Source organism: Panicum hallii, chromosome 5 (assembly GCF_002211085.1).
Source record: "Panicum hallii strain FIL2 chromosome 5, PHallii_v3.1, whole genome shotgun sequence".
Lineage (NCBI taxonomy): Eukaryota > Viridiplantae > Streptophyta > Magnoliopsida > Poales > Poaceae > Panicum > Panicum hallii.
In genome coordinates this window covers 6,911,244-6,934,642 of record NC_038046.1, presented here as the reverse complement: position 1 = coordinate 6,934,642, position 23,399 = coordinate 6,911,244, and the positions used below count along the sequence as shown (strand labels likewise).

General features: G+C 47.9%; 6 protein-coding genes and 1 pseudogene across 6 annotated transcripts; 3 read left to right on the top strand and 4 right to left on the bottom strand.

The window, feature by feature from the left end:
* Positions 1-377: 377 nt before the first annotated feature.
* On the bottom strand, positions 378-2,161 carry LOC112894043. The gene is made up of 3 exons (XM_025961616.1): positions 1,888-2,161; positions 1,707-1,768; positions 378-926 (listed from the first exon to the last, which is right to left on the bottom strand). Exons 1-3 carry the CDS (start codon positions 1,979-1,981, stop codon positions 813-815), a joined length of 270 nt encoding a protein of 89 aa, XP_025817401.1. The 5' UTR covers positions 1,982-2,161; the 3' UTR covers positions 378-812.
* Positions 2,162-6,723: 4,562 nt separating this feature from the next.
* LOC112893582 (zinc finger protein VAR3, chloroplastic) lies at positions 6,724-10,922 on the top strand. Its single transcript, XM_025960986.1, has 5 exons — positions 6,724-7,202; positions 7,296-7,413; positions 7,843-8,117; positions 8,417-8,515; positions 8,599-10,922. The coding sequence occupies exons 1-5, from the start codon at positions 6,787-6,789 to the stop codon at positions 10,565-10,567; spliced, it is 2,877 nt and encodes a 958-aa protein (XP_025816771.1). The 5' UTR covers positions 6,724-6,786; the 3' UTR covers positions 10,568-10,922.
* Positions 10,923-11,176: 254 nt separating this feature from the next.
* LOC112893586 (60S ribosomal protein L24-like) lies at positions 11,177-13,629 on the top strand. Its single transcript, XM_025960991.1, has 6 exons — positions 11,177-11,288; positions 12,174-12,219; positions 12,404-12,479; positions 12,570-12,671; positions 12,924-13,072; positions 13,249-13,629. The coding sequence occupies exons 2-6, from the start codon at positions 12,209-12,211 to the stop codon at positions 13,394-13,396; spliced, it is 486 nt and encodes a 161-aa protein (XP_025816776.1). The 5' UTR covers positions 11,177-11,288; positions 12,174-12,208; the 3' UTR covers positions 13,397-13,629.
* A 55-nt stretch (positions 13,630-13,684) lies between these two features.
* LOC112891836 lies at positions 13,685-15,097 on the bottom strand (annotated as a pseudogene).
* LOC112893583 (pentatricopeptide repeat-containing protein At1g09220, mitochondrial-like) lies at positions 14,379-16,612 on the bottom strand. The gene has a single exon (XM_025960987.1). The coding sequence runs from the start codon at positions 16,590-16,592 to the stop codon at positions 15,171-15,173; it is 1,422 nt and encodes a 473-aa protein (XP_025816772.1). The 5' UTR covers positions 16,593-16,612; the 3' UTR covers positions 14,379-15,170.
* On the top strand, positions 16,598-18,755 carry LOC112893584 (pentatricopeptide repeat-containing protein At5g15010, mitochondrial-like). The gene has a single exon (XM_025960989.1). The coding sequence runs from the start codon at positions 16,626-16,628 to the stop codon at positions 18,345-18,347; it is 1,722 nt and encodes a 573-aa protein (XP_025816774.1). The 5' UTR covers positions 16,598-16,625; the 3' UTR covers positions 18,348-18,755.
* A 1,989-nt stretch (positions 18,756-20,744) lies between these two features.
* LOC112893585 (NAC domain-containing protein 68-like) lies at positions 20,745-22,533 on the bottom strand. Its single transcript, XM_025960990.1, has 3 exons — positions 22,127-22,533; positions 21,621-21,904; positions 20,745-21,479 (listed from the first exon to the last, which is right to left on the bottom strand). Exons 1-3 carry the CDS (start codon positions 22,326-22,328, stop codon positions 21,024-21,026), a joined length of 942 nt encoding a protein of 313 aa, XP_025816775.1. The 5' UTR covers positions 22,329-22,533; the 3' UTR covers positions 20,745-21,023.
* Positions 22,534-23,399: the final 866 nt, after the last annotated feature.

Sequence of the window (23,399 nt, the reverse complement as noted above, 5' to 3'; positions counted from 1 at the left end):
CATCCTGGCGGCTGTCGTTCTGCCGAGTCATTCGGCCTGTACAGACCACTAACCTTCGACCAAAAGATGTTTGCTTACGCAACATCCTTTGCTTGTGAGCCAACACGGTTGAAATAAAGTAGCCGTTGTGTCCATTTTACAGTGATGTGCCCGTGCTTTCCACTTCGTGGCCCCAGAAGGTGGCAGGTAAGCGATGCAGCGTCTCTCAGGTCTCGGGCGAGCTTTCTGCAGGGACAATGATAGCACAACACGACACTGTAGCGGATGGCAAGGATGCCAACTTGTACAGGCATGGAACAGTAACACACAGATGACGATCGACAGTGCTGGTACACAGTAGTTTCAGAGCCCAGAGATCGCTGCTAGACCAAAAGCCAGCCCCAGCATGTAGCCAGTAGATGTGCCGTTGACATCAAGTATAGCGCGAAAACAAACATTACTCTACACTGCCAAACAGAGTCACAGACACCGACTTGAGACTTACACGAACGCATGCTTATACACGTAGAAAGACTTGAAAACTTCTTTCTCTTCAGTCGAGATCGAGAGGTGCAGCCAGAGAGATCGACTAGCTCTGTCCACTCGATCGACCTGACAGTGGGCGCGTGACGCCGGCGAGGACCCGGCCCTGATACGCTAGCTCAAAGCTCGATCCATCGCCACCGAGACGAGACGGCGTAACTACCGGACAAGACTCGTTAACCTCTACAGTTTATAGCTAGCTAGATGTAGTCCTACTATCGATCGAAACCCTCAAAACCCCATGCTCTCTTTATCTTCTTCTTCTTCCTCCCCGAGACGCGCAGAGGCTTTCAAGCTCTGCCCGGGCTCCTGGGTTCGTGGCGGTTGTTGGCGCCGGACCCAGGGTAGTCGTTGACCTCGATGTCCATCCTCGCCGCCACCTCGCCGAGGTTTCGCTCAGCACCCTGCGCACACGGGTTGGGTTTACAATGCTTAGGAAGTTTCTATTGCGCCGGAAATAAACACAAGTTTATGAAAAGCACTCGAGCATTTGACAGCTTGCGAGTAAAGTGCTCGTTGCACGAACGGGTGAGATCAACTGAGCCTTTTCACTTTGGGGGGAAAGGCGTCGTGAGTGGGACACGCAGATCAACTGTGCCAGTGGCCATGCATGTGAGCGGCACTATGGCCGGCCGGCATAGCCAGCAGCATGATGTGAGTGGAGTGCCCCGGCAACCACCGGTTCTGTTCGTCTGCTATTTGCCTACTGCTCCACCGAGCATCCAAAGGTCGCAGCAACAAGCTCATCACGTGCAGATGATGTAGCGCAAAAAGGAAAGCTACGCACTAGAAGCTTGTAAATCTGTGGGTAGTTTACGCCATCGGCTGAATCAGGTTGCTGACCATAGTCTGTGATGAGTCTTTAGTGGTATGAACTGTGGATGGCAGCAATAGGTGCTATCTACAGGACAGCACTGAGCCTGTTAGTGCGCATAGTTAAATGGTCTCTTCCGTCTTAGTGCCGTCACGGGAGCTGGTGGCGCACGTGCCGCGGCACATTGGAATTGGATGCGGCTGTTCTGACTTCTGCTGAGAGGTCGCCACGAATATGCAAGCGGTTCTTGCATCAGAGCTGCGAGGCAGGCACGAGCATGAAGCATGCGTGGACAGTTCTATGTCCGGTATGCGATGAAGGGAAACTTTCAAGCAGATCGTTGTCAAACGAGAGAGAGCGCGAGACAGACCTGAGAAGGGACCTCCCCATCGGCAGGGTCCGGGAGCCGGTGGTTCGCCAAGGACATGGTTCCTGCAAAGCAGAGCAAGAAGAGCCGCTACTAAGGAACAAAGCATGCAACAGGAGAGTCGAGGAAGAAGAAGACGAGGAGGAGGAAGAGCTGAAGAGGCAAGGATTTGGTAGCTGCTTACTGGACAGAGGCGCGGCGGAGGAAGCCAGGGGAAGGAGGAGGCAGGAGAACATGAAGAGGACGAGCAAAGCCTTCTTCCTAGAGGTGTGCTCCATCACCACCAGCAGCCCAAGCACCAGCACCACAATCACCACAAAACGCAGTACAGACTACAGAGCAAAGAGAACAAGAGGCTTCTCTCTCTATTGATTTGAGTGACTCTCCCACTCTTCGGCAATGGTGCTCTCGCGCCAATCCGATAGGCTTGCAGTGGACGGCCAATGGCCACGGGTGGGTGGGGGATTTTATACACAGGACGCAGCTCGGCTCGCTCGCCCTGTCGTTTGTTTGTGTGCGTGTCTGAAAGTCAACTCGACACACCTCGTTTTGCTTTATTCAGAGGGAGGACGGACAGAGACCCATGATGGATGTTCTGTTTTCTTTCTTTTTCTCCCCGAGGCATCAACCCTTTTGCTCTCTTGATTTCGCTCCGACATCCCCGCCTTGGTCCTTGGTCATATCTAGACCCTGTTTGGCACAGCTATAGCCTGTTTTTACACTGTTCTGCACCGTACCAAGCACCGGAACACAAATCAAGGTCCAAAATAAATTAGAAAAGAGGTGGGGTTGGAAAACTTAGCTCCACCGGTTCGGCAAAATGAATTAGAAAAGAGGTGGAGCTGTGAAAAAGATAGCTCCACCGGTTCGGCTCCGGGGTGCTACAGTAAATTAGTAGCGCTGCGACAGAAGCCGGATCACCCCGAAGCTCTCCCAATGTCTCTTCGTCCTCGTTGCGATGCTGACACTGACCCGTGCCGCGAGGGGCGGCGAGGTGTCGCATGCGCAGGCCTGGAGTGTGGACGTGGGCGCGGCTTCGCATGTGTCCACTACTCTCCACCCGCTGGAGGCTGGAGCACTGCCGCTGGGCGTTCGTGCGCGCATGGGAATGGGAACCCCACCACCTACCGCCCGCACCCCGGTGGATCTTTCGCCGCCGGTCAACGCCGCAATGAGGGGCGCCCGCCCAAGATCTTGGCGATTGCATGGTGTGCGTTAGTGCTCGGCAACTGTGGTGGTCTGGTGGATCCGGGCTCTTGTAGTATATCCTGTGCACCGAGGTGTTCTGGCCTGGGCTGTCGAGTGCGTTGTCTCTTGCAGAGACTTGCACTCGCAAAAGAATAGGAGGAACGCGTCGTCTTTTTGCAAGTGAACAATTGGATAGGAAATAGGATGGCGTTGCTGTGCATTGCGAACCAACTGTGACGCAGCAGTTGCCTCGGTTAGGTATCTAGGCGCACGCCCAGTTGCCCACTCGCTCGCCGGAGACGATGATGTCGTTCCGATTCGGATTGCATCGCGGGGTTACGTTCCCGGCTGGATCTATCACGGCGGGGAAAGGGGCGATCGTGCATGGAAACCAGAGTGAGAACACGTACACGTACGGAAGATCGTGTGATCCACCCAGGAATTCCACGCCCCCCCCCCCCCCCCCCCCCCCCCCGCCCGGGCAGTGCACGTACCTAACCTAGCTCTCCAGCGTCGTGGCCGGGAAAGGAATATGCTTTCCGTCTCAGATTGAGCTGACGATCAGCCGATGCTACCACGTTTAACGGTGACGATCCTTCGTGCCGTTCGACGAGGAGAGCTAACCACGATCCTGACCTCGGTGACTTGACATCTGCCGAGTTCAGCTGAACCAGGCTGACGTACACGTACGGGCAGCACGGCTCGGCGGCCGGCCGACACCGCGGACCGCACGTTTCGCTTGGTCGTGGTGGTCTGGACTCGGGCATCCCGAAGCCTGGCGGGCAGCTGCCGATTGGCCTCCGCGGCGGAAGGCCCGTCTGAAAATGGCACGGGGATGAGGCCCTTTTTGGCCTTTTGGCACGACTAGATTCGTGCCCGTAGCAAGCTGCAAAAAAATTCATAGTGCATTACAAATAGCACTCAATAAATCCAATCCAAATAGTATCAATCCAGAATGCTGGATTCAAAAATATAGTTCCCGAATTGCGCAGCATGATTCCTTTATAAAATACTCACGTGTCTCATTGCGCAACATGGTTTATTTACTAATCGATTCACATTAATTATTTTGATGTTGATATATCCGTGCGAACGTTAGTTTGATGGCAGCACCAGAAGTTTTGTTAGTTACATAAACCGGACAACATAACTACAGATAAGAGAATCTAGATTTGGGTCCAGATCACGTATTTAAAAATGTTATGTCCAACAAAATGTTCATATTATATATCAGTTTTAGATCTAACTAATTCGGACTTGTGAGCATGAGCATAGCATATTGCCCACCCTACAAGACACTAAATAATCCATGCTCTTCGAATTGGCGTCGCAACATGACCCAGCCAATGTCAACTTCAAAATTATTAGAACATACATTCCAAGTTCAATTCAGCAGGGTTTTACACATCATTTTTTACAATTAGAATCAGTAAAAAGATCAAATTTGCCGTGGCTCACTGAAATCATCAGATGGTACATCAACTACAATCTCTTATCACCATGACATGAACCAGAACAACCAATTACAATTTTTTACACCCCAAAAATAGCATGACTGAAAATATCTATTGCCAGAAATCATAAAAGGTCATTACTCCCATCATACATGGCAACAAAATTTCAGCAGCCTCCGACTTTTACCATGTTTACGGTTGCTAAGAAAACTGCTTCCAAATGAAGAAACTATATTTAAGTCACTAAGGCTTGTTTGCAATTACCAAGGCTTAAAAGTTACTTAAAATAAGGCTCTCTGCTTTCCAAACTAAACTTGCCAGCATCAATTACAAAGTCAAAGTCCTATTTCTTTATGAACTAAAAAAAGTTTAATACATTAGCAATCATAAGCTAAAATTTCAAGCAGTTATTGATAAACAATGGTTCTGGGTCCATCTGAACATTGTACATCTGCAGTATGTTTTAGCCGACACTCAACATGGAGGCCCTGCTGCAATGTGAACTTCTAATCCTTATCATCCTTGAATAATCCCTTTCTAACCTGAAATAAAGCCAAAATTAAGCAAGATGAATGAGAGACAACCTATTCAGCACGTTTGTTAGTGCACAAAATTAAGCAAGTCCAATTACGTCAACATCACAATATTAAAGAGTGTTGAAGAGGACGTGCTTATTGTGCCATCTCAGTTATTTCTTTCTAAAACCATGATGACCCAAAACATTACAATTTCCTCAATTGACTTCCTATTTTTTAGCAATAAACTGATTGAAAAGGTGGTTGTGTGTGGTTACCAAGTAGAAGCCCGAACTGCACATTGGAAATTTTAAGTTATAAATTTTAATAGGTAGTAGAATTCAACAATATTAGATGTTCCTTTAACATATTCATTCAGTAAAGGATTTAAAAAATTGTTTTCCACGAAGCATTCTGACAGGTACCCCACAGGGCAGCAGAAGCAATAATAAAATTGGGAACTAAAAACTATTTATTGCTAAGCCACAAGATTCCTATGTTTTAACTGAACCACCCACATACACATCTATTATCTCTGAAGAGATAATGAGTCTACTTTTAGCACATAACAGGCATGTTTTGTCATCTAACTTCTTCCATTTTTTCTCTAAGTTACCCCTGGTTAAAGTTTCAGAATTTATCTATGGGGAACTATCAGCGCCCACACAGCAGAAACATGCAAAAACAGTAGATTCAGAGCTCACGAAGCAGAAATAGTAGAAATAGCGCAATAATAAAAGTTAAATATTATACTAATACATAATTGATGTTTGCTTCAACCGATGAACCAAAAAATAGCACCAGCACAAGACCACTTGCCCAGAAAGCTAATGTCATCAGGAATATAGCATATGGAAGAACACTATAACCTATATCAACAGTTTAGGGAAATCCCACACTAGCTGTATAGCTTCTTTTATTTTTGCAGCCAACATCTGGTATAACTAACTTTGTATACTAACAGATGATAGAGCACCTGGTTCTCGAAAGCAGAAGAGCCGAGAGCATGCAATGAAAAAGTTTTTTTTAAGAACTAAATTTTATTAGGTCAGTCAAGTCCTAAATTTAGCAGGCAGTGTCATGAAAAGGGCATAGTGATCCACAAGCTGCTGAATTTGGTAAAAAACACGTTGCAGAATGGTAGAACTTCTAAGGTGTCAGTTGCTGTTTTCTGCTTGGATAATTTGTTCATGAAACTTACTCTTCTGTTCAAGTTCACTGGAGACAATTTTGCTAAGAGAGATGTTTAAATAGAGGATATCAGTGATATGGAGGGTTGGGACTGCGCTTAGCCTCTTAGCAGTAGAGATAGAGAAGAGAAGAGATAGAGATATGGCTGCCCTCATTTCAAAAGGGGGCATGAGCATGGCCGTCCCTTGCGCTGCTGAAAGAGCCTGTGAACGTACCCACGAAAAATCAGCTTTATTGCAGTGCTCCTGCTTTATTTCAAAAAAAAAAACAGCTTTGCATCGCATCCATGTGCTAATCGTTGTAGCACGAGGTAATTTTGGAGTCAATGTTTTTTGGTAGGTACCTTTTTGTAGGATTTTGATTGGAACATTTTTTGGGCGAAGCCCATTTCCATAGAACAAAGTACTAGATGGGCTCTAAACCTGTAAAAGAACAACATAAATACTAGATGGGCTGTACTAAGCCGAAGAACAGTATGCGTCTGCGTCTGGGCCTAGCACCGTTCGAAATCTGGCCGCAGCCAACAAGCCAAAGGCCCAATTTGGCCATCCAGTTACCGGCGACCACAGAATACTAGCCGTCCGATCACAGGCGAGATATTATCTCTCCATCCTCCGTCCGCCGTCAGCCACCATCGCCGTTCGGCTAAACCCGGCCGCCCGCTGCGCTCCATACCGAAGCCGGGGAGCGGAGGCGCAAACCCCCCCCCCCCCCCCCCTCTCTCTCCCCGGCGCCATGGGCGGGGCCTCCAAGCTGCTCTCGTCCCTCCTCCTCACCTCCTCCCCGCTCCGCCTGCGGCCCACCACCGCCGCCGCCGCGCTCTTCCTCTCCCCGCCATACTCGGCCTCGCGCCGCCTGCTCCTGCTCTCCTCGCGATCCCGACTGCGCACCCTCTCCTCCTCGTCCGCCGCCGCCGCAAACTCCTCGCTTCCGCACGGCTCCAGCTCCGCCTCCCCGACGCCGCCGCCCCGAGCTCCTTTCCCCGAGTGGTCCCGCCTCGTCGACCGCCTCGCCGCCGCCGGGTACGCCTCCCGCGCGCCCAGCCCCGCCGACGAGCTCGCCCTCGCCTCCGGATGCGGCCTGTCGGACGGCGCAGAAGCCGCTGTCGCCACCTGCCTCGCCTTCGCGCGCGATCGGCCTGACCTCCTCAGGTGAAGTGAATCGCTTGTCCGGCTAGCTGATTGATTGGTCTTTGGCGGCGGTGTGGGACTTTTAGTTGCTCACTAATTCCGTTGTGCGTCCAGGTCGCTTCCAAGGGAGGATGTGGAGGTCCTGGTGGCCAAAGCAGCGCCGCTTCTGTTCAAGGATTGGGAGGCTTCAGCGCAGAGGCTGCGACGCTACCTTGCTGGGGAAGAAACCGATGTGAGTTCTTGCTATTTCCTTGGTTGGTCGCATTGCTTTGTTGTCGGTCTGGTGTAGTAAATCTTAGTTCAATCATCTATTGTTCATCAGTCTGCCGGAACATGATCGTACTGAGCTCTAGTTACTGTCTGAGTAGGCATATGGCTTCTATTGGTTTGCAACTACTAAGTTTTCAATGAGACATTGATATGCATAATCAATTCGTGGCCAGTCCCTGAAAAAATAAACCCAAATAAACATTCTGTATCTTAGCCACATTTTTTTTCCGCACCTTCATGTTCTTATGGCAGTTGTCTGCAATTGAAATTACTTCAACTCTAGCTTCAGTAAAGTTGAAATTTTCCATTCGTACTATGACATCTAATCTAATTTGTTCACAGAGAATAGAAGGTACTGGTCAACACACTAAACATGTGAAAATTTTGCCAGGTCATTGTTTCAGAGAGGGCTGAAACTGTTGATATCGTTCGATATCTATTAAGTTACACATACAGTTCTTCTGACAGCTACTCAGAAGACAAGGAGCTTATTGATTCAGCTGTGAGAAATATCATGGCTGAGTTAGTAAGTTTTAGTTGTCTTTCCCAGTCGTCAAGTTTTGCGGAATCAACTCCCAAGAAAAGTTCTTTGAGTCAACATGAACGAGTTTCCAGGCCTCCTGGACAAAATATCGAAATGAAGCGAGGTGACTGGATTTGCATAAGGTATGCCAATTCTATTATTCTATTTTTTATTTTCCAGTTGTGCTTTGCTCAGTGCCTCGCATTAAAGCATGAACCTACGAATTAATTATTTGTAACTAGATCTAGACATGTACCTAAATGTGTACTCAGATGCTTTCCTTGTACTTCTGCAAAGTAGCCTAGCACAAGTTTGCACCTATACAATCAGTTTATTTTTTACAACGTGCCACTGCTCTCACACTAGCTTGTAATTTTCAACCTGTTTTTCTCTATATTTTTTACTCTGCTAATTTTAAGTGAAAATGTTCTGCAACTTTCAGATGCAGCTTCATGAACTTTGCAAGAAATGCTAGGTGCCTTGAGTGCAATGAGCAGCGGCCAAAGAAGTTGCTAACTGGTGGAGAGTGGGAATGCCCTCAGTAAGATCTGACACTCTAGTTGCTAAGTTTTCTGAGTTATATAGCTTTTAACACCACTGACTTTGTTTTGTCCTTTTGGTAAGGTGTGATTTCTGCAATTATGGAAGGAATATGTCTTGCTTAAAATGTGATTGCAAAAGACCAGCAACAATCCCACCAAATCCTTCATCTGCTGGTGCTGGTTTAGGTGGCGTGGTACAGCTTCTTAATGTAACGAATGTTGGTAAATCTGAAATTGAGAGAAAACTTGCCGAAAATGATGAAAAGGCTGAAAGATGGTTGAGCAAAGTATCTCAACTCGATGATTCTGCTGATTTAAGTAGTCTAGCTGAAGATGAGGACTTTCCTGAGATTATGCCTATGCGCAAGGGGGTGAATAAATTTGTGGTTAGCACCCGCAAAACACCACTTGAGAGAAGGCTGGCAAATGCACAGTACAGTAACAATGGCCCTCAAGCTGCATCATCTGACTCAAAGATCAGTCAAACTTTGGACAGGATACTTGGGCGTTCAAATTCTACTGCAGCCTCAAACAATCAACCTGGAACTGGAGATGCTCTGAAGAAATCAACAGACCAACTTAGCAGTGTTGATCCTGTTCCGTTTGTGCCCCTACCTGCAGATATGTTTGCTAAACCACAGAGTAATAATGGACAGGGAAATCTGGATGGCCAAATAAATGCAGAATCTGACAGTTCCATGGAGAATCGCACAGTGCCTTTACCTGAGAGCCAATATGGAATGGACTCATCAGATACTGCTGAGAAATGGTCCAAGAAAGTAGCAGAACTTGACAGCATAAATGATGTCCCAAGTGTGACTTCTAATGAAAACGTCCCCGAGATTATGCCAATGAGGAAAGGTGAAAACCGGTTTGTGGTTAGCAAGAAGAAAGACCGCTCACTGACATCACCACAGTACAAAAGGCGCAGTTTGCTTGAGCATGCTGACAATTCTGATTTTATCCCATTTGTTCCATTTCCTCCTGGTTACTTTGCTAATAAAGATAAGCCGGTAGAGAGTACTGCAGAGACAGGAATAATGTCAGAAGGTTCTCCAGCATCTGAAAAGCGCATGGAAACAAATGCTTCATCAGAAAAGTTCGGAAACAGATCAAATACTTCACAGGTGGTGGGTAGTCAGCCCAAAGGTAACATGAATATTGAGAAATGGAACAGAAATTACTCTCAGCAAAACTCTAGTTCTGGTGGTTATGGTGAAAGCAACAACTATCAGCATCAATCACAATCTCATGGGGCACAATCCTGGCCTACTTGGAACACAGGCCGCTCTCTAGGGCACTTTAGTGAGAGCAGAGGTGAATCTACTTACAATGAAGCTAACTCTGCACAACAACCTTATAATTCAGGTTATAACAACAGCAGCAATTCTTGGAGCAGTGAGAACAATAACAGCAACACTGCTTGGACTGGCAACAGCAATTATAACAACAATAGTGCTTGGAGGGGCAACAACAATTATAACAACAATAATGCTTGGAGTAGTAATACTTCCTATAGCAACACCAGTACTTGGAACGGCAACGACAGCTCTAACAGCAATACCTGGAGCAGCAGTCATGGTTATAACAACAATGCAACGTGGAGCAACAACAGCCACAATGCGTGGAGCAGCAGTTACAGCAATAACCAGGGTGGCTCATTTGCTGACAATAGCAATGCCACTAGCAGCAGCGGTTCCATGAACGCTAATCAGACAGTTCACAACTCAGGTGGTTATGGAGGAAGCTCAAATAGAGGTTATACTGGAAAGAGCTTAGAAGGATCTGCTGTGAAGGATCCTGATCCGCTGGACATGTCTGAGGAAGCCAAGGCTGAGAGATGGTTCAGGAGAGCAGCCCAGATAAAGGACATTTCTGAGCTTGCCAACATTCCAGATGAGGACTTCCCTGAGATAATGCCGATGAGGAAGGGGGTGAACAGGTTCGTGGTGAGCAAGCGGAAGACACCTCTGGAAAGGAGGTTAACATCTCCGCAATACAGAAGGAACCTGCCAGTTGTCAGTTCTGAACCGGAGAGAGATGCTAGCTGAAAACACAGTCGTCATGACTGCGTGCATACGTCAATCACGACTGCGATGCAACTGTGCCAGTTTTACACCATGGTATTCTTTGACACCTCTTATGCAAAAAAAATATTCTTTGACACCTAATCGTGACACTAAGCCAGTGTTGGAAACAGAAATCTTGAAAATAAAGCCCAGGAAAGTTTTTCTATAACTATAAGGTAAAAATTTTGTCTGCAACAGCCAGCGGTCTGCTGAATTTTGTTTGTTACGTGTATCTTTATACGAATGTGTGTTGTACTAATACCTTCAATACTGAACATGTGGTCTGTGGATGAGATGATCAAAGTTTTGGCTTGTCTGAGGTTAAACATGTTGTATACTCGTATTCTTTCATTGTATTTGTCCGTTAAATTCGTATACCATAATAATGTATTCTAGCTCCTGGTTTGGACGAAGCAGAATATGCCCATCCTCCGGGTGCTGCATTTCTGCATTACGATTGTTTTGCCAAAACACCATCACGGACAGGGGGGAAAACTCAACAAAAATTGAGAAAGATCGACTTTTTTTAGACGGCCTATTAATGCATGTGGGCCTCATTAACGGGCACAGATAGCCCAGTAGCCCAAAGATTCCTCTCCCAGCCCACTTTCGAGGTCATCAAAACCCTACCCCTTGCGGCAACCCATCCTCCCCCCAACCCTAGCCGCCGCGCCGCCGCCGCTTCTCCTACTCGCGCTTGAAGGTATCCCCCTCTCGCTCTTCCCCTCTCGTGCTACTCCTCTTCCGTAAGCTCGTAGATTAGGTCGGGCGTCAGTCGATTGCTCCTGTTGCTCGGTACTTCTACAAGTGTCTCTTTGCTTCCTGTGAGTTTCTTGTTAGTTTCATCTGCTGCTAAGCCTCTGCGGTTCTTGACATAGTTTGGGTTTATTGGCGCATTTCTCTCTGATCGGGATGCGTTCGCTCATGCCGATAAATGCTTACTCGCGCATGCCCGTTCGGTCGTTGCCATGAATCTTAGAGTTCTTGTTCGAGTAGCGTTTTTGTTTTTTCTGTGATCTGAGTGTGCTGCTGGCCTTAAGCACAAGGAAATCCTAGTGGAACTGTAGCTAACTGTGTGATGTACATAATCTCTTGCACAAGTACTGAGGCGACGCAGATAGCTCTAATTCTGTGCTGGCCTAATGATTATTGTGCAAGAGAGACATGGGTACGCAGTTTGCAGCAGTTGCTTCTTTGTGTTTCTGCTGCCAGTAGTTACCCAACAATCACCCAGTTAGGCTTGTGGTTGTTATGTTCTTGTGTAGGTAGTTTACTACTCTGAAAAAACTTGTTGTTTTTACTAGGTTCATTTGGATCAGAGCACAAGTACTGAAGCGCTATTGCTATTTGGATTGCATAGTAGCCTATTTTTTGTGTGCTAGAATGACAAGGGAACCCGCTTTGCAGTAGAGATTTTAACTCATGTTTTTACTGCCAGTAGTCGCCCAATAATTACCTGTCTATATCCTGAGTTTGCAAAGTTTTAGTTAATGGAGAGTTGTTGTATTGTCCTAGTTAATATTTTCTTTTGCTCTGTTCTTTAAAGATAGAAGTCGTGATTCTCATGTTTATTTCTTATGGTATCCAGGCAGGAGCTTGTGAAGGGTCCATCAGACTGACAAAATGGTTCTTAAGTAAGTTAATTCATTTTATTAAATTGTTGTCAATGTGTTTTTCATTGTTAATTAAACACCTTTATTATCTCAGGATAACATAAGTTGCACAGCAGCCAATGTTTTTGTTAATTACTAGGTGTTAATTTAGCATTATTCTATCTTGACCACAATGATCTTAGGTTTCTCTTTTCTTTGTTTGCAGGACTGAACTTTGCCGTTTTAGTGGGCAGAAGATATATCCAGGGAAGGGCATTAGGTTCATTCGTGCTGATTCCCAGGTACCTTCTTTCTGATGGTGGGTGTCATAACTACCATTACCAATGCTTGGAAGTTTATCCAACAGATTTGTTTTCTTTTCCCTTTGGCAGGTTTTCCTTTTTGCTAACTCAAAATGCAAGCGTTACTTCCACAACCGCCTGAAGCCTGCAAAGCTTACCTGGACAGCTATGTACAGGAAGCAGCACAAGAAGGTATTTGTCATTTGGCATTTCCCCTTGTTGGAGTTTTCAGTTGATTACCATTAGACATGTATTTTTGATTTCCAAAACGAGGTCTTCTGGACTGTATTTCAAAACTTTTAGATATAAAGTTCTGTTTGGTTGAATTTTATTTGATGGCTATGCAATAATGCTAAGTTAGCTGCAACAGGTGACTAGAAACATTGTTTGTTTCTGCCATGCTGTTTTATTCCTTGGATGCTGAAATTAAATGTGTAACTGCAGGACATTCATGCTGAAGCTGTCAAGAAGAGGCGTCGCACCACCAAGAAGCCATACTCACGCTCAATTGTTGGTGCCACTTTGGAAGTTATCCAAAAGAAGAGAAGTGAGAAGCCTGAAGTTCGTGATGCTGCTAGGGAGGCTGCTCTGCGGTATGCTTTCCATCTTTCTACAGAGCTATTCCTTGCAATTTTATTACTCTGGGAAATTTGTATTAGTAAGGCTGGTATTGCATATTGGTCCTTAACCATGTGGAAAGCTATTTTGCTTCAACATGTACCCTTTTTAATGGTCCTGCATGGTATTTATTTGGTGTGTAAATTTGTAGTGAGATCAAGGAGCGCATTAAGAAGACCAAGGATGAGAAGAAGGCCAAGAAAGCGGAAGTGGCAAAATCTCAGAAGACACAAACCAAGGGTGCAGCACCGAAGGGTGCTAAAGGCCCCAAGATTGGCGGTGGCGGTGGGAAGCGCTGAATGCCCATTGCATCATAGAGATAGTTCTGTCAACTAGCCTTCTCTCCGATCCTATCTTAGACCTTGGTCAAGTTAGTCTGCCGTCTTGAGTTTTCACCTTTTTCTGATGAGATTGGTGTGTCCTGAATGTTTCGGATTGTTTCCTGAGTTGATTTACATTGGCACTTATGTCTATTATTGTTCAGCAAGTTTTGTCTTCCATTGCCGACAAGTGATAACCAAATGATTTTGCATGCCGTGTGTTGTTCAGACCGATCAGCTTGTTTTCATAGCCTGTATTTTTTTGCTTTACGAAAGTGATGTGTACTGTTGGTATGCAACCAAAGGTTTCGGGGGAAGAACACGAATCACATGGTTAGCATCTGGTGAATTCCTCCAAAATAATTGAAGTCGAGGAAGTATCCTGAGTTTTATCAGAAAGGTAGTGGAGTTGGGGACAATGCTATCTATTCTCAGTAGTAATGGATTGATCATGCAGCATGAGCCGATTAGTGAATTAAACAGCGCTGCAACACTGGCAATACTGGTCACAGACCTCATAATATTACAAGCACGACAATACAGCAGCGTGTAGTTCCCGCTGTTACAGGGTCAAGTCACTGAGTTTCTTGGTGACCACCTCCGCAATACAAACATCACGTCTGACGTCATCACCATGTCTTGCACGCTCCCAGCAGTATTTCCAAACCACAGGGCCAGGAGCAACAGGCATCTCAATGATGAATCTCAGTGCCGGCTCCAGCTGATCAGCACGGCCGACGAGATTGACCGTGCATCCGTAATGCTTCATCTGTGGTTCCAAGTTGTGGATCGATTTCATCATTTCATGCTTTCAAAGTGGTCAAGACATTCCTGAAATAATTGCCTGTTGGAACAGGCGATCAGCACCACAGAGGAATGGAACCTCATTTGGTCTGAGACCTTCAGAAAGCATACTGCGAAAAATGTTTCTGTTCATTTGGTTTAGTATGATTGAGTTCGATTGAGTTCCATGACAGGGTGTCCTCTTTCATTTCTCTGAAGACTTGTAGCACCTGCACGGTGCATGCTCCCGCACTCTGAAGTCATGAATCCACTTACCAATACCGAGAGCACCCAAGTGTGTGCAAGCATAAAGTACATTAGCAATCACGATTCACGACTACATCTGCTTTCACCTTGGCGCTCTGCATCTGCCTGAAGAGCTCCAGAGCATCAGAGAAGCAACCAGCCAGTCAGTACGTACATATCATAGAACTCCATGAGACCAAATCTTTTTGCAAACTTTGATTGAATAGTTTCTTCATTGAGACCAAATTCCCTCCTTTTGCGTATGTGGTGATCATTGTATTCAGTGTCATGGTGTTTTTATCCTTCATGTGAAAGCTGATTGCACCTGCCCACTTCTACCTTAGTACTTGATCAAAGTATTTCTCAGGTACACATCCACCTCAATACAATATCCCTCTATGTACCTAATCACTCAATCTGCCATGTTTCAATCTCCTAGACAAGTGCAAGCTGAAATCACCTTGACGGGTTGACCATTGTAACCTTATCAGCTTGCACTTCATCTTACATTGACTTGAATTGCCAGAACCTCTTTTAGTATGTGCTGGAAGTATCCACCTATCAAGGAATTCCAGTACACTACATCCTTAACTAGCATCTCATCAAAGACAGATCTTGCATATATCAGATCACACAAACAGCATATAGATGAATCAGTTGCAACAAAATGTAGAGAGCTTATTCCAATGATTTGGTTCTTATTAGACTCAACAACTGATGTTGACTACCGAATTTCACCAACCAAAGCAAGCCCAGGAACCTTAACGGTTTTCCTCCCATCTACTAGCTTTCGTGCTTGTTCAGCATCGCTGAACCAACCAAGCTCATTAAGCATATTAGACAACACTGCAAAATCACCTCCAGATTCTCTTTCTAAATTCAGTATCTTCTTTATCGCCCTCTGCCCCATCTCAACTTCTCCATACTTACTGCAACAACCCAACAGTGTCCTCCATACAACTACATTAACCTCCACAGGCAAACCCTCTATTATTTGCTCAGCCTCACTCAATCGTCCAGCCCTACCTAGCATATCTATGATGCACCCAAAATGCTTGACCTCTGGATTTATATTATACTCATAAACCATGCTTTCGAAAAATGCTAATCCTTTCTCCACCAGGCCCCCATGGTTGCAAGCATTGAGGACACTCAAGAAGGTGATTCTGTTGGGTCTAATCCCTTCCCTTCTCATCTCTGCAAACAGCTCAACTGCCTCAATTGACAGCCCATTCATCGCAAAACCTGAAATTATCGATGTCCATGACACCAAATTTCTTCTACCCAGCATTTCATTGAACACCTTTAGTGAGTTTTGCACAGAGCCAATCTTAGCATACATATCTATGAGTGAATTCCTGACACGGACATCTGACACGAGACCATTCTTCTCACAATAGCCATGCAGCATCTCACCCATAAGGATCCCTCCAAGATTAGACATTGCAGGAATCACTGCTAAAACAGTTATCTCGCTCGGGCTAACGCCTCTTGCCATCATGTGGCAGAAGAGAGCAACAGCCTCCCCATAAAGACAAGCACGTGTATATCCATCAATCAGTCCGGTCCACGAGACAACATTCTTGCAGGGCATATGCTCAAACAGAATCCTTGCATTCTCAACCTGACCCCACGCAGCTAATCCAGTGATCATCACATTCCAAGTGACCACATTCTTCACGGGCATTTCATCGAACGCCCTTCGAGCTTCCTCCAAACACCTGCATACAACGTACGCATTGACAAGGGAAGTATGCACGTAGGCATGAAACTCAAATCCCTTCCTGATTACAAGCCCGTGGAGCTGGGCGCCGGCTCGTCGCCACCCTAGACCCGCGCAAGCTTTCAGAGCGAAGGCAAAGGCAAATGTGTCATCAGCCAGGAACCGGCGCGCGTGCCTGAAGAGGTGCAGGGCCTCCTGGGGGAAAGGGCCGTGGGAGTAGGCCTTGAGGAGAACGCGCCACGGTGCGGGACTTTGGCCGAACGGCTGGTGGGCAACGAGCTGGGCGTGGATTTGGAGGAGCTGGCGCCTCCTGTCTTGGTGCCCGAGGAGGAGGGCGATTAGGCTGTGCAGGTGGGGACTGGCGGCTAGACGGAATGGTGGCCTTTGTTGCCCCAAGAGCTGGGAGGGAGAGAACCATGTCATGGAGGCAGTAGTCCTCTATCCAGTCCCAGACCTATGAAGAAGACAAAACTGTTGTCGTCTGCCTTTTCTACCAACGAGTCCCAAAATTACAAAGCGCGATGTTTCCGGTCCCAAAATTGCAATTTTCTCTCTACCAGCAAGCCTTGTAACAGAGAGAACGGCGCATCTCATTACCCGGGAAGCGGGAACCGACGGCTGTCTCCTCCCTCGATGTTGCGCATGGTCCTCGCGAGGGCGATCCCACTCTCCGCCGCCTCCACCGGGTTGCCCAAACCGCTAAGCCCTCTCTTCATCGGTGCCTCGCGCCTCGCCACTTCTTCTGGAGACCACGTCACAGATGGCGGCGAGGATGACCCCTTCTCCTTCCCGGACCACCACCAGCAGCAGCTCCCGCCCGACGTCACCCGAGGGGTGGACTCCGTCGTCGCGGCGGCCGAGGCCAATGCCTCCAATGCGGCGGACGCCGCGCGGGCCCTCGACCGGTGCGGCGCCGAGGCGTCCGAGCCGCTCGTGGTGGCCGCGCTTGCGCGCCTCCGCAACAGCTGCGCCGCCGCGCACGCCGCATTCCGGTGGGCCGCGGCGCAGCCCGGGTACGCGCCGGGCCGGCGCGCGTCCCACTCCATGCTCGCCATCCTCGCCAAGCACCGCCACTTCGACGACGCGCGCGCCCTGCTCGACGAAATGCGCCGCGCGTCGACGGCCTCCCCGGCCGCGGTGCTTCTCCTCATCCGGCGCCACTGCGCCGCGCGGGACGTCGCTGGCGCCGTCGCCGCGTTCCGCGGGCTACCGACCTTCGGATTCCGTCCTGGTGTTGCTGAGTTCCACGGCCTCCTGAGTGCGCTATGCAGGTACAAGAACGTTCAGGACGCGGAGCACCTGCTCATGTCCAGCCGTAAGGAGTTCCCCTTCGAGACCAAGAGCTTCAACATCGTGCTCAATGGTTGGTGCAACATTATCGGCAGTGTTCGGGAGGCGAAGAGGTTTTGGAATTCCATGGGGAATCTGGGCATTGACAGGGACGTCGTGTCGTATGGGAGCATGATCTCATGCTTCTCAAAGTCTGGGAGTTTGGATTCTGTCATGAAGCTCTTTAACCGCATGAAGGAGGCTGGCATTGCACCAGATCGGAAAGTATACAATGCAGTCGTGTATGCACTAGCAAAGGGACGTTGCATGGAGGAGGCAAAGATGCTTGTCCAGACTATGGAGGAGGAGGAGGTTGCCCCGGACACAGCCACTTTTAACTCTCTCATTGGGCCTCTTTGCAAGGCTCGTCGTGTTCATCAGGCAATGGAAACATTTTATGCTATGTTAGGAAGGGGTCTGCCTCCTTCAGTGAGGACCTTCCATGCGTTGCTTAATGTGGCCAGCAGACCCATTGAGGTATTTGATATGTTACTTAAGATGAAAGAGTTGCGCTGTGAGCCAGAGATGGACACTTACATTATGTTGATCAGGAAATTCTGCCGATGGAGGCAGTATGAGTGTGTGGAGAAGCTATGGAGTGCAATGCCTGCAAATGGGCTGAGCCCTGATCGGAGTGCGTACATTGTGTTGATACATGGATTATTCCTAAATGGAAGACTAGAGGAGGCGGCAAAGTATTACGAAGAGATGAAAGCTAAGGGCTTTGCACCAGAGCAGAAGACTCAAGAAATGATACAAGCTTGGCTCGCAGGCAGAGAGCTTGCCAAGGCATCAGCTTCGGGTCGTTCAAAGGATGGTTCAGTGTCTTTCAGACTTCCCAGAAAGTGACAAGGTTAAGGTTAGCTCTGAAGGGTAATTCATAAAAAGAAACGAAACAGGATAGAAGGGTGCCTATTATGATTCTCGAAGAACCGCTATAAGTTCGAAAAGACACTTGGCTGCATGGGAAACGGGGACTACTGATGTTTTTCGTATTTATTTGTCACTTGATTAATAAGTTGAGAAAACTGGAATATGCCAAGTCATTTTCAGGTGGATGCATGCTATTTGTATTTCTTCGAAATGAGCTTTTAGTGGGTACTGACCAGATGTTCAATTATATGTTTACCAAACTTCTCCTGAGACATGTTTAAGCCCACCTGAATGCTTCCTTTAATATCGAAGGGGCACTACAGGTGATTTTGCAAATAAAATCAGGGCAAATGAGATGGAAAAAGCAACAAGCAGATTAACATAGCTTTTTGATCTGATGATTTTTGACATTCTTGTTTCAAGCAAAAGCTGCAGATACCATACTGAGATCCATTAGGCCGTAGATCCCATGGAGGACAACAGTGGGCGCAAATGAGATGGAAAAAGCAACAAGCAGATTAACATAGCTTTTTGATCTGATGATTTTTGTCATTCTTGTTTCAAGCAAAAGCTGCAGATACCATACAGAGATCCATTAGGCTGTCTCCAACGGTATCCTCTAAACCGTTCTGTACCCTATATATAGAGAAGATTCCGTTCTCTATTGCTCCAGCAGCGTTCTCTAAATGGTCCTGTAAAATAGAGAACGCTACAGGTTTTCTCTATATATAGAGATTCTCTCTCCTCTTCTCTATTTTTTCTTTAAGTTTTAAACACTGAATTAAATAAAAATAAAATATGTCCATAGCATTTGAGGTATGATAAATACGTACGTATAAAAATTTGGAACAAAATACGTTTCTAATATAGGGTTTAATGTATAGAGAACGAGATTTAGAGAACGTTGTTGGAGAAATGAGAAACGAGATTTGGAACAAAATTCTGTAAATGAAGGATATAGAGAACGAGTGTTGGAGATAGCCTTAGGCCGTAGATCCCATGGAGGACAACTGTGGGGCCTGAGCTGCCACCAGAGTTGGGCTGACTGAGGACATTGCAAGGGCAAGTCATCTTTGAGTCTCTTTTTACAAGCAGAAGGGGTTGATACTTGTTTCCACCCAGCGGCTGTTCTACAGGACCACTGACCACGCTTCCGAAGCCTGCCTGTCGCTTGAATTGTAAGCAGGTTCAACTTTCCGCCATGTTCATTCCTCTCATTCTGTATGCCTGGAAACTCAAATACTTAATTCTTATGTTCCATGCTATGACGTTTTAGTTTCAGCAATTTCGTTGTGTGTAGGGTCCACTGGCATATCATATACCGAATTTTGCGTTATCTTGTTCTTCTGGATGATACATCATGCACCGCTATATATTTCTTTCTTTCCTCTCGGGTCTGTTGCAAGTTTGCAACCGATGTAGTCATTGCAAACTTTTCTGATGGCATTGCTAATTTGCATGTGCGCATGAAGAATCTGACGACAAGATCACATTGGATTTGAAGCTGGGAGTGGACGCCGCCAGCCTGCTATTAATCAATGGCCATTATGCATGGATTCGCTCTGACGGTAGGGCTCATCTCGTCTCTGATATCTGAATACATCTAATCTATCAGATAGTCTTTAGATTGCTACCTTGTGGCTTAAAATAATGCCTTAGGAGCTGGCTGCTTAGATCATACTACTGGTAGCATGGTCCAAGTCAAAGAGCTTATCCTTGTACGGTCTGAAGACCTTTCTATCATATTCCCAAAGATATACCGATGCTGATCGCAACTGGTTCTTTAATGTATATCTTCTCGCACGCCTGAACTCTTCTGATATGTACTCCAGAATTTGGCGTTATCTTGCAACCAGATGCAAGTTGCTTTAAACTATACTATGTAGATGATAGATGACGCATTTCTTGAGGAAAACGATATCACTTCCTGTGTGCTACTCAACAGGCTTATCGCATATATGTCAATGCTGGTGTTCAATGTCATTTTCATGGTCTCTCTCTAATCTATGCAAGTGTCACTAACTCGTATGGGTCACGAGTCATGGCATCATGACAACTGACAAGACTAGCATTAGTGGAACGGAACAGTGAATGGACCGTCCCGGTTTCAGAATTAGATTTTTTTCCCCGAACACGCAGGAGAAGCGGCGTATCTTGTATTAAGAGGAATCAGAATTAGATTTGGTTGTTCGATATCAGTTCTTCTCTCGTATGCAAAAGATACTACTAGGAAGATAAGGAATGAGGTTATCCCACTGTAAAACAAATAATAAGTCGTAGGTTGATCTCAGGCTAAAGAAAACACTAGACTGGTGCATCTGTCTCTCATCTTACTCGTGTACAGAATGGCACCATCAGATAAAAGACCAAATGTGCCGTAGAATCATCCTTCATAAATTTCAGTTCAGACTGAACATATATATGACAATACTAGTAGCTTCATAGTTTGCTCAAGAACTGCAAAGGTATCTTTTTGCAGGTTAACAAATGTATAGATAGATCTAACGAATGAATAAACATTACAAGACTACATCAACAGTTACGCAGAATCATACCATCCAAATTTTCGATTTGTTGTTTCTAGTCCTGTCTAGACACTCCTATTGCCCCCATTATTTACAAGAGCATGTCTTTCCCTTTTCATCTCAACTCTCAGAACGGTGGCAAGATTGTCTGCCACATCTTCATCGACGGCGAGCTCATCGACTGCAAGTAGCCATGGCCTTGCCCAGCTGCCAGATTCATCGTCTGGTGGATCGGGATAGGATTCACCATCTGCGCCATGCTGAAAGGCGCTTGCAGCTCATCCAGATTCAGGCCGGTGAACCAGTCGTTGTCCTCCTTCACCGTCACGGTGCCGATACCGTTCCTCATCGCCTGCACGCCCTGCTGCGCCATGTTCCCGAAGCTGTTCTGCATACCGGAGGCGTTGTCGATGTCCGAGTCGTGCGTCTGGAAGCTGTCGGACATGGAGTCGGCGAGCGCGTCCATGACCTCTCCCCCGCTCTGCCGGTGGTGGTGGTACGGCGCCGCCTCCTGCTCCTCCACCTTCACCTTCTCCCAGTTGTTCTTCTTGTTGTACAGCCGGCACAGCACCCACTCGTCCAACTGCAAGCGCGCACGAAACGCACGAAACGAAAAAAAAAAGACGTCAGCAATTGAAGTACCAACAGGGAATGCACGGCGCGCGAACACCGAGCGGCACCATCGAATGCATCCGGAGGAATGGAGTGGCCCATGACCGCGCACCTTCTGGGACCCCTTGTTGCCCGGGGCGCGGTCCGCGTCGGCGAGGCGGTACTCGTGCATGATCCAGTCGGTCTTGACGCCTCGGGGCGCCTTTCCGGAGTAGAACACCAGCGCCTTCTTGATGCCCGCCGCCCTGGCGCTGCCCTTGGGCGTGATAGGCTTGTCGGCGCCGGTGGCCTTCCAGTAACCCCTCCCGGCGGCGCGGTTGGGGCGCGAGCCGTTCGGGTACTTGCGGTCCCGCGGCGTGAAGAAGTACCACTCCTTGCGGCCGAACAGCGCTTTCTCTGAAGGAACAGAACAGAAACACACCACCGAGGTCAGAAACGCCATTCATTCGGTTCCATAAACACAACAGGGAGAATAATAAATTTCCCTTTTCTTTCGAGGACAAAAAAAAACAAGTGTAGATTTATCCTTGAAGCCATGATAAATAAAGAGAACGAAAAACGACGAACAGAGGAAAGCAGAGCAAGGAGAAGAAGCAGAGGAAGGGAGGGGGCACGCACCAGGGAGATCCCAGGGATCCGACTTGTAGAGGTCGACCTCGGCGATGATGGGCACGGGCAGCTGCTGCCGCGCCACCTTCCGGCAGAGGTAGTGCACCACGAGCTCCTCGTCGGTGGGGTGGAACCGGAACCCCGGCGGCAGGTTGAGCTCCGCCTCCGCGTCCCTGAGCCCGCTCCCCTCCGCCGCCGCCGCCATTGCCATCCTCCTCCTCCTCCTTGCACTCAAAGCAATCAACCCCCCAAACAGCCTGATGGATGGGGGCGCTCTCGAACCAGGTTCCAGATGAGACCGCGTCTCCCCCCTCCTCGTGTCCGGTTTCGAACGGCGGCTGGCTGGAAGCCGGTAGATAAATCCTCGTTGCCCCGTGAGCTGTTTCCTTGCCGGCCAAGGCGGTTGCGCGCCCCCGCCGCCTTTTATATGGGCTGCGCGCGGCCCAGCTCGGTGGCCGCCCGCCGAGCCTGACGTGGGCCCGGCGTGTCCCCTTCCCCTCCCCGCCTCGTGGGCTTTGGATGAGGATGGGTGAGGCTGCCGCGAAGGTTCCCTCGTGGAAAAGGGTGAGACCCTGTTCGGCGGCGTTGGTGTCCGGCGACGACGGCGGCAACCCCCGTAGCAGAAGGGTCAAAAGGATTAGCAGGGCGGGTCGGGGCATTTTCCGCGCCGGAAATAGTAGAAAATCCCCGCGATCTGCCGATCTCGGCGAGTGGGACGCCGAGGTCGCCGTGACGGCTCCATTGTTTCTGACTCTTTTGCACGGCGCGCGCCCGCGAGGAGCTGGTGGCCCGGCTGCCGCGCGCCTCCTGCTGCCGCCGCCGTCTCCATCTCCGGTCTGCGCCACGTGCGGATCGTGCTATGCCTTGTTCACGGCAGGCGTTCAGGAAGGCTCCTGCCTGCGGCAGAGGGAGTGACACGTGTGGGGAGTTTCTCGGTAGTTTTGGGCCGGAGATTTCGTCAGGCAGCGGGCGTTGGGGGTCTCTGCATCGGGTCCGTGGAACGGAAGAAAATGAGAGTAATTTGATTCGATCTGCATTGAATTGACGAATAAGATCACGCGCCATGCTACAATGGCGACAGGCGCTCGAAATTCTCGCGAGGGATTTTACGAATTCCCAGTCCAAACGTGACGGTGCCCCATCATCTCCCGGTGGACACAGCTGCCTAATAAAATTTCCCCAAATTTAAATGTGGGTGATGTAAGCCGCGTGTTCCTTTCGTTTTGATACGAACTGTTTCCGTCCTCAGACCATTTCAGATACAGGCGCCTCTGACCTCTGC